The sequence below is a fragment of the Thermochaetoides thermophila genome, assembly GCF_000221225.1.
Source record: "Thermochaetoides thermophila DSM 1495 unplaced genomic scaffold scf7180000011819, whole genome shotgun sequence".
NCBI classification, from domain to species: Eukaryota; Fungi; Ascomycota; class Sordariomycetes; order Sordariales; family Chaetomiaceae; genus Thermochaetoides; species Thermochaetoides thermophila.
In genome coordinates, this window is record NW_006383035.1 from 743,490 (window position 1) to 753,714 (window position 10,225).

The 10,225-nt window shown below is 51.0% G+C and overlaps 3 protein-coding genes across 3 annotated transcripts; 1 reads left to right on the plus strand and 2 right to left on the minus strand.

Annotated features, from left to right (window-relative positions):
* Positions 1–369: 369 nt before the first annotated feature.
* On the plus strand, positions 370–1,254 carry CTHT_0049550 (uncharacterized protein; the record flags this gene model as incomplete). The annotated part of the gene is made up of 2 exons (XM_006695247.1): positions 370–441; positions 517–1,254. The coding sequence occupies 2 exons, from the start codon at positions 370–372 to the stop codon at positions 1,252–1,254; spliced, it is 810 nt and encodes a 269-aa protein (XP_006695310.1).
* Positions 1,255–4,685: 3,431 nt separating this feature from the next.
* Positions 4,686–7,379, minus strand: CTHT_0049560 (uncharacterized protein; the record flags this gene model as incomplete). Its single annotated transcript, XM_006695248.1, has 2 exons — positions 4,686–6,881; positions 6,945–7,379. 2 exons carry the CDS (start codon positions 7,377–7,379, stop codon positions 4,686–4,688), a joined length of 2,631 nt encoding a protein of 876 aa, XP_006695311.1.
* A 558-nt stretch (positions 7,380–7,937) lies between these two features.
* Positions 7,938–8,515, minus strand: CTHT_0049570 (uncharacterized protein; the record flags this gene model as incomplete). The annotated part of the gene is made up of 2 exons (XM_006695249.1): positions 7,938–8,224; positions 8,281–8,515. 2 exons carry the CDS (start codon positions 8,513–8,515, stop codon positions 7,938–7,940), a joined length of 522 nt encoding a protein of 173 aa, XP_006695312.1.
* Between the last annotated feature and the right edge of the window lie 1,710 nt (positions 8,516–10,225).

Genomic DNA, 10,225 nt, shown 5'->3' on the forward strand with positions numbered 1-10,225 from the left:
CTCTCAGGATACGCGGACCATTGATGACTTGGAAGCGGAGAATAAGAGGTTGAAAAGCATGATGTACGTTTTTTCTCTTTTTTCTTTTTGGACAGCGATAAAGCGATCCTGTAACTTCGATTGCTAACTATTGAGCACATGGTAGACGCAATCAAAGGCAACTCATTGACCGCTTGTTAGAAAGCCAGGCTTACTATCAGTCACCGCAACCAGGACTGTTTGTCAACGACTCCGTAATCGAACTCTCCAAAAGCATGGCAAAGCGAGGAGTAATCCCAGCAGTGCCAGAAGCTAAACAATCGCGATCTCAACAAGGTTCCAAACAGCCACCTGCGGGTAACTCTCGTCGAAAGGTATCTGAAGCCCGGCATGTTGAGAAAGCGACGCAAAAAAAACGCGATAGCCATCTACCGAGATCGCGACGAGCTTCACCCCACGGTCGTAGGAACAATGTCAGTTACGCTTCGTTGTTTCCCGAATTCTATGCGATGACTTTTCTGACCATCAATTTCACAGACTGAGGACGACAACGGCAACCAACCCTCAAAGGCCGTTTCTCGTGCCCCTTCGCGGGCTCCTTCTCGAACCCCATCTCGATCTCACTCGAGATCACGACATCGAACCTCGCCCCCCCTTGAGGATCGCCGTGATCACTCTCCAAAGGCCCCCTCTCATGACCCTGTGAGAAGAGATAGTCCTTCGCGTCAGCACCAGCCGAACTATCCTGGTCCCACTACTCAATTAGCACCAGTTGATTCCAACCCAACAACTCAACCAGTTGAATCTCCTCTTAAATCAGATCTCACACAACAGCCGGCACAACCCCATACCGATTCCACTCCAACGGTGTCAATTCACCAGCTCGACCTTGACAACCTTAAGGCTACGACGGGCTTCATCCTCAAACCAAACACCACCACCGATGCTGACCAGCCCCCAAGCAGTCTCACAGCGCGCATTGCACCATCCCTACCTGTCAATCTCATCTCCTCGGAACTTACAATGGAACTGGGTCTCCAGGTGACAGATTACGATGGTGATCGAGAGGACCAAGGTGTGGGAGTGCGATTCAACGACGGGAACCTGGAGTACAGTTTAGGGAAGACGACGTTGAGATGGAGGGCTGGTGATGCGCAGAGTTCTGAGGATGGAGACAAATCAACGGTAGTCATGTTGGAGTGTGAGGTGTTTGATCGGAACGGGTTGGGCTTGGTTTTGGGTGTAGACGTGGTGGATGAAAAGAAGGGCAGCTGAGAGGGTTTCGTTCAGGGGTGAGGGATGGATTGTTCAAGGAGTGGAAGAAGGTGGTGGGGATAAATGGGTGCAAAAATGGCCCAAGTTAGAAATGCTTTACAGGTAATGCTTTGAACAGCAATGGAAGTGCAAGATATGGTGAAATGACACGTATTTGGCAGTTTATATTACAATTGAGAACGACTTGTTAGACTTAATTCCAACAGCAATTGATCACGAGATGCATATATATACATATATACATATACATAGATATATATATATATATATATATGGGCGGCCAGTACATACAACCTCGGTATCTTTATGCATCTCTCAATACAGACACAGAAGAAACACGAATCCGACTCGGTACAGACAAATATTCATTATTCGAGTCCAAGAACGCGATCAGTTTTGCGCAAATATGAGGATTGGTTGGTACAACAGATTTTGTCCATTACTAGCCAGACAGGTTTGTATGTAAAGCGATAGTATGTACTAACAAAATATCAACATGGGACCATTCAAGGGATTAAGTTCAAGACCCCAAGCAGCGTGATAATCAACACATATCATCCATTATAAACAAAAGAAGCAAAACAAGTATAGATAGTAAAACACTGAAAAGACATCTTAACGTTAACTCGTGGAATGTTTCACCGTCCAAACAAGAGAGGGAGAAAAGCAATAAAGGAACAAGAGAAGGACTTCAACTTCATCTAATCATAAATCGCAAGCTGTGTAAGTTACTCCTCCATGTTGTTGTTAAGTGGCTAATTAAAATCACGATCTGCCAGCTACTTTTTCGCTTAATAGTATTGCAAGGTCTTGAACTAAGTATGCATACAACAAATTAAAACATAATTAATGGGTGGTCATCAAGTGGGCGATGAAGATTGCCGCGACCTTAGGCAGGCCAATATCCGCTTAAATTAGATGATATGGGATTACGTTATTGTGTGCAGCACCAGAGCTGACATGCACGTGGTAAGCGTTGAAAATATTGTTATAGTAGAGCGAAACATGGGTTGGGGATGCCCGCGACATGTTCTGCAGTCAGTGCTTGACACATGTTGATTGGCCGATGTAAACCACATATCGCCTTCAAACTACCTCCGCAAAACTTCTACAAGTCACTAGTGACCGACAACCCAGAAATTGATCCATTCAGCACAGGTCATCATGCAAGTAACTTGTTGGTCTCTGTCTTAGCAGAAAAAGGGGCATGCCAACGGCTGAACAACATATAGCCCATCCTTTTGCAAAACCTATCCACAGTGGAATCAGTCAGCAGGTCAGCGAGCCATGCGCATTTCCTTAACTCAGCATACGTGAGTCTGTAAGACCGCTTCACTTCTAGTTTACTACCCCTCTAATTAGAAAAGTGGGATACTTGCAAAAAGCTAATTTACCTATCTATCAGGTGCATCAAAATGTGCCAAGAAATAGCGGATTTTCATCGTCAAAGGGCGTGTCGAAGCAGGAAGAATCATTATTGGTAGAGTAGGGAATCACTTCTCTGCATGGACCGGGAGCTGACCAAAATAAAACGGATACATGCTCCGGTAGTACAAGAATACTAAGGCTATCCAATCTTGGCTTTTGCCGGTAAAGGGGGGGCCTAGCAGTGAACAGAAGAGGCGATGTCTTGACAAGAAAATCATTTGCTGTTCAGTCAACTCGTTCTGTACTTCCTTCCGATCATAACTCTGTCCCAACAGGGGTCCTTGTTCATGCACATGGATGATCACGCACAACTGTCTCGGTGTGAAAACCCAGCACAGCTGATGCTCCACGCCTCATGCAATGTGGCTCAACTCTGCACCAAGGCTCGGGGCCTTAGCTTGAGGGCTAATACAATAAAGACAGAGGTTCTCTATATCCCTCCTCGTGGGGCTGGCGCGAAACGAAACAAGATCGATCCCGCGAGGATCTCGGTGCAAGTTGAAGGAGCGTCTTCCTCAATAAGACCATCAAGTGGCTAGGAGTTTCGCTAGACCCTAAGCTCAGCCCTGCAACCCAAGCTGCTGCTAGAGCATCAGCGACAGTCTCAGTGGTGGGCTTGATGAAGCATCTGTCCAACACTGTCCAACACGAAGGTCCAGAGGTTTCCCTTGGCGGCGGGTTCTAACATCCCTAACGCTGTTATTGCCCTCCTCTCTCTTGTACGGCATGGCTCACCTCGATATAGGCTCAACTAGAGCCGGCATCAGAGGCCGCATAGTTCCATCCAGACTCACATCAGTTTGCTCATCTCTCACCAAAATCGCAAATGCAGCGCTCAGAGTTATACTCCCGGTGCGGAGGACAACTCCAACCCCGTGGCTATGGTGGCTAGCCAGCCCGTACCCGGAGTACCTGTTGGACAGAGAGCGAGCTCGGTGGAGATGTCGTGTTGAGATGTTACCGGCCAACCATCCCCACAGGTCAGGCTCTCCTGACCCCCTACCGCTGCTGGTCCCGAAAGCCTTCTGGTCTTCCTTCCAACTATTCAGATCCAGGGCCTGCCAGATTGAGCTCCTGGGCTAATCTTTGACGACGTCATAGGGTAACCCATACCGACTCTGAGCTCCCCCGTCCGACCCTACAGAGATAGTGAGCTTGAAAACGACTCCTCTGAGTCAGTGTCTGAGGAAATGATCAAGATTTCCCAAGCCGCACAGGAGTAGCCCCGTCCCGACCTTGGCACAACCGTCACTCCTCCTTCCCCTTTGCTAGCACGAGGTTTTCCCTCGATACAGTCGAAACAGGATTTTTTCCCCTGTGCAATATGTACATTGTCCAGTAATGTAGCTTTTGCTCGCCGTCGCCGTGAGCACGACCTAGGACACTCAGGGGTGGAGCCGGTCGAGAAATAGAATTCAATTTAATTCAGTTCTATGTCTTGACAAGGCCTGCAATCTCCAGCAAACCTGCACTTCAAACACTTGCCTTGCTTGCACCCTTGGCTTGGCCTGACATGAAGGGACCCTGGCTTCACTTGCCTTTCGGAGGGTTAGCTTGGGCTTGAAAGTGGAAACGCTGACTGGGAAGTTGAGTGTCAGGAGATCTTGTTTGTTCTGTTTCTAACCTGTTTAGTCGGGGTCCAGCTGTGTTGATTGAGTTAATAAGAAGAAACACCCAGGACCGGTACATGGGATGCATTAGAATGACACATTCGGCTCTGTGCGATGACTCTGCCGACCCGCTTTTTATCATCATACAAAGCATCCTTAAGTCCAGCCCAGCACCGCAAAAGAGATGCTGACTGAAGTCTATGGCATCTATACCAGTTTGATCATGATACAAATCCTTGGCAAATCGTCCAATATCAAGCACCCTTTTCTGGCTTAATCATAACGCGAACTGATAGGCACACATTTTCGCAAACCCTTAGCCAACTCCAGCCGACACCCAAGAAACGCCGTACCAAACCACAACGCCCATACCCCATCAAGTCCATCCGCAACCTACACCCAACCCAACCATCCACCCCCCTGCAAAAACCCCAGCCCCCCAACCGCCCCAACCGCAACCCCCGGCGGAACGTGCGGCACCCGACTCGGATCCCTCAGGTCAGCCCAAACGCGCAACTCTCGCTCCTCATCCTCACCCACAACCCCCGAGCTATGCCCTGTGCCGTCCCCGACCCCTCCAACACCACCGACAATCCCTCCGGCCGCAGTACCGCCCAGGTTCAGCGCCCCGAGTGCACCTATCCCCGCCAGCGATGTTGACGTCGTCGCGGATGGGATCCGTTCCAGCCTAGTAAGGACCTCGACAAACTTGGAGAGCATCTCCTGAGTCTTGGGGTTCGCTGAAGATGCCGTATTCGCCCCTAGGCCAACGGCTAGCCCCAGGGCGGGGTTAATCGCCAAGTTAGCGAGGGCGGCTGTCGGGTTCAAGCCGGCGGGCTTGTGGCCCGTCGCGTCGGTAGCGGTGTTGATGAGGGTTGAGGCGACCTGGCGGATCTTGGTGATGAGCGAGGCGCCGTTGGGTTCCATGCTGCGCTGGGAAAGGGAGGAGAGGACGATGAGGAGGTGGTTTGCGATTAGCTCGCGCTCGGCGAGCATGGCGGCGTCAATGGGGTCGTCTTCGGGGTTTGGGGCGGGTGCTTTGCCGGGGTTAGTGCCGGCTGCTGAGGATGTTGAGTCGGTGTTGGATTGAGCTGCTGCTGCGAAGTTGACTGCTTCGGCGGCTTGGGCTTGCGCGCGGGCTTGTTCCCGATGGGCATCGCGAAGGGTGAGGTACCGCTCAACGTAGTAGGAGCGGGTGGCGATTTGGGAGGCGTAGATGTTGCCTTTTTGGATTTCGTATTGGAGAAGCCGTCGGCGCTCGGGTTGGGCTCCGACGGGAGGGGGCCGGAAGTCTGTTGCTGCCTGAACGGTTGCTGCTGGGTAAGGGGTAGGGAAGTATGTGTGTAAGCTGGCTGTTGTGGTTGTGTCTTCAAAGACATTCGCTGGGCCGGTACCAGCGGTTCCAGGAACAAGATCGGGCATCCCAGCTGGATGTGAGGACTGACCGGTACCTGTGCTAGTGCCACCAGGGCTCAGATCGATGGTCAACTCTCTTGGCATGCCTTCCATCACTTGCTTGACCGCTTGCAAGGACTCGTCCAACATGGACTTCTGGTCTTGAAAGGGCAGGGTTGAGATGCCGTATGAGAGCTCAACGCTGACTAAGCCGTTCATGGTCATGTAGATTTTAATGGCTTGGTTGAAGCCGGTAAGTAATGACACAGTGCCTTCAGGCTGACCAAGTATTTGATGTGTCAGGATGTACTGATCGTCGACCTCGACCGGGAGCTCAGGGTAGGGTTCACTCGGTGTGGGAGGAGGGAGAATAACATCACTGTGATGGGGACCAAGCTGGTACATCGACCGAATGCCGAGGAACATGGTCCAAAAGATACGCTTGCCGAGCTGGTCTTCGACATGATTAAATGGGGGCCCACGGTATGTGACACCAAACATCGACGACCCCATATCCCGAGGTTTGTGATAACCTAGTTCTCGAATGAAGGTCATTGCTTCAGACATGAACCGCCGGCACACCTTGAGTTGCATTGTGTAAGCTGCAGCTAGCCCCAGGAAGTAGCTGGTTGCAGCGTCATAGACACTGATGTCTTCCCTGCTGTAAAATGAAGGCCCTCTGGCCTGCAGAGCGATCGCGCGGCATTTCTCGATGAGTGTGATCGCCTTAGGGTACATGTGCATGCCGTGAGGATGAGCCTTCAGATGCAGCCGTGCCGTCCTAGGGAACGATGCGACTAAGGCTCCGATCATGCTGGCTAGGAGCGCGAGGAACCCTTTGTTCGTGCGGTCCTCGCGCGCAGTAAATGACATTCGGAAGGTCGGCTCATGAGGAAAAGGGGCGAGGGGATGAATGTAAATGAAAAAGTCGTCAATGAGGAGGGTGAGCACTGGCCAAGGGGCGATCGCTTCAGCGTCCATGGCTTGCTGGGCATCTTGACCACCAGCGATTGAAATCAACGTCTCGGCCGCATTGTGCGGACTTGGGCTGATGTTTGGCTCGAGCCGAGCCTGCTTTGCCGCCTTTGCAGCTTCTGCATGCTTGTTTGGCGGGCCGCGCCGCTTCATCTGGCGATTGAACGTGCAGTCGACCCCGAGGTCAGTGCATCCCCGACAAGGATGCGACTCGTCACACTGCATAAAGCGTTAGAGGCTCTGTAACGTAGCAAAAACCTCGGGAGGACGTGACATGCTCACCTTCACTTTGCGCTGACTGCACATATCACAGGCCCGGCGAAGACGGGTTAACTTCGGTTTTTGCGGCTGCGACGCCATCGCCGCTCCGGGAACGGATGCATTCCCGTCGAGTGACGGGTCAGAAATAGAGCCAGCATGCTGCGACGTCATGGGACTTGTTGCGGCGGGATTAGGGCCAGCGACGGCCGCCTGGAGGGCCTGCAAGCCATGGTGAGCAGCAGCAGCCGCCGCCGCGGCAGCAGCGTCGGCGATATACTGTGTATGGGCGTGCGCCGGGCCAGCATGTGTCGTTTGATAAGAGTGAGCAACGTTGTGATTATGATTGTGGTGTTGGTTGTGATGCGAGTCGGTGCCCTGTTGCGCGGTGTCGGCGTCAGTTGCGGTCGCGTCGGTCCCTGGCGCCACTGGCGGTGGAGGATAACTGGACGATGACATGGTCAGAGCAATCAGACTCGATGCAATTGGACGCGCGTCATTCGACGCGTCGCTGCGTGCTGCGGCTTCACCTCGGTTGGCGGGCACTGGAGATTTTTCGGCGAAGGTCCGGCAGAATCGCGGATCTTCGCAGCGGCGTCATTTGCAGCGGTGTTTATGGTGCTGTCACGTGACTTCACGGTACACTGTCCGCTTATCTAAGCCTAGATCTCCACTCCCTCATAGCGGCTTTCGCTGATCTCTACAAAAAGTTAGTTCCATATGGCGGGACCGTTTTCTCACCGAATCCTCTTGGCTTCGGTGTGGAAAAGGTCCAATGAATTACCTAGGCGGCTTTTTTTGTTTTTTCTCGTCCTTGGGCAGGGTTCTCTACCAGTCGACCAAAGGAAATCAAATTACTCAGAAGATGAAGAATCGACGGCGATACCAGATGGAACCGTTATTTCCCCATTATGAGATATGAGATCCTAGTTAACATCTTGGTTGCCTTTCAGAATGTTCCATAGCTGTTATAGTATGACCCAACAGTACCTTGTGAGGTCCAATTCAACTGTGGATCTAGTTTCCAGGCTTCGGGCTCTCCAGCTGCCAAGCATCAATCGCCACATAACCATTACCAGCCTTCAAGATGCCGACCGCGATGATATTGTTCAGCCACCAGTACTGAGAGCTGCCAGTCTCGAACTGCATACGGAGGTGAATAGTGCCGTCCGACTGGGCAGGGCCGCTGGTGCGAATAAAGATGTTCGCGCCGTCGTTCGTCTGCAACTGGTACCGAGTATCGGCTGAGAAGACACCTTGAGAATCGATGAGACCCCAGTCGGCACCGAGGTTTAGAACCGTGCCTACAGCATACAGTCAGCAGGTGTTAAAAAGCCCTTGAAAGATGGGGTAAGCATACCATTCAGCTGCGGACCGGAGAAGGTTCCTCCCACGATAGGAATCACCGTGCGTGTGCCATAAGGGCCGGCGCCCACTTGGATCGGCGTCGCCAAGGTGCAGTTCATGGAATAAAGGAACTTCAAGCCGGGAGGGTTAGGCGTCTTCATACGAGGATGAGGAGGTTGAGCGAGGGCAAAGCCGACAAGAGCAAGAAGCCAGAGCAAGCGGCCGAGAAAACGGTTGTGGGATGCCATGTCAATTCCTGAATGTATTGTTTACGACGTGTTCGACGGAGACAAGCTAGGAAACAAAGTTTGCCAACTTCGGTGAACCAAACTCCAAACTACGGCGGGAAATTTCCATGGAAACAATGGGTGATGGCGCCTTTATATACTTTGATCCCTTGTAATGGTTGTGACTAATGACTGCACTTGCAGTTAATAGTTGCCGTGGATCGATCCCGACATCCAGGAACCGCGCGCTAACTCTATCGGTTATTTTCCGCTACTATGGACTGAGAGTTTCGGTACTACCCGCACCTATGGCGTGTTGCATCCGTGCGCACTAAAGTACAATCCCGCGCAGGATAGTGCTCCGGATAGGCATCCCGGAAGTCTAGCCCAGTTCGATGGGCAGCGTTGTATCCAATCACAGCCAACTACATCGTATTTCTCCAGGGGTTCATCGAAGAAACATCTAGCCCGATACCTTTTAACTCTCTCACCCATCAACTCGCTACGCTGGCCTGAGTACTACATAGAAGCCCTCTAAAACTGCGTCATATTCTTTCGCTTGAGCAAACTAGTTGTGCTCTTGTACACAAAATCGACCACTTTCTTTGCAAACAGCTTCTTGATAAACCGGACCTCAACCCCCGACCGCTGCGGGGCGGCGATCCGTTCCGCAGCCCTGATACCAGAACATCACCCGTTTGAGCTGCGGATACCGCGCGTTCTAACTAAAGGTAAACTCGCGCACAAACAGGAATAGTAGGTTACTGAACAAGATATTTCGTTTTCCGTCCTCCCGAGTTGCTCTCTTCATATTCCTTCTCGTTCAAATCACTTAGTAATCGGCTCTTTGAAAAGGCGGCCCATGCCTTCCATTTCCGGAAGCTCTAAGAATCCTTGATGATTTCCTAACACGAACCCTTGCGTGAACGACAGCGTCCGATGTGGTTAGCGCGCGAACACGGCTTAGAGGAAATTTAGGAGCATGACGATACGCTTCGCGCGCGTCTTGGGACTGCTAGGGGTCCAGAAACTCGAAAGCAGCCATTGCGGGAACGTGGAACTCTTCATTTTTCTTTGTTTTTTAAGATATACAAAAGCTCTGGGGTGGCCACAATCGAACGCCCATATTGTCTCTGAGAAGGTGCGAGATGAAGGTTGAGTTTTTCCAACAACAGTGTACAGGGAGAATTTCCTTGGTGAATCCGTTATATATGGAATATTTCTGTGGATCTACTTTCGAAACTTGAAGAGATGTTCCAGCTCAAACCATCGATCGTTATCGCGTATTTGCTAAACAGTTCAGTAAGTCTCAAATATCAAATATCTAAAGTTTCCACACCTACGAAAGGGAACAGCGTGCACCGTAAATGATAGATTGAGATGAGCCGGTATATAATGCAACTTTCGCCTATCATATCAGAGAGAATAATAAGAGCGGCATCAGCAGCACTAAAAAGAATCAGGACGTGTCGTTTGAAGATCCCGAGTACCGAACTATATGCTATAGCTTTTTGTCATGCTAACGTGAGAGATCCATATAGCGTTGCCCTCGCAACGGTGTGTCCTTCCTCAGTGTAAGTAAACGAAGGGCTCAGGGGTCAATGCAAGATGAACATATGATATTGATTATCCCTGCCAAGCTTATGATACATTATCAACGCCACATATAAGTCGAAAATTCTTAATAGTCTCTCCTCGAATCATTGGCATCTTCACGGGAGATGAAGATGA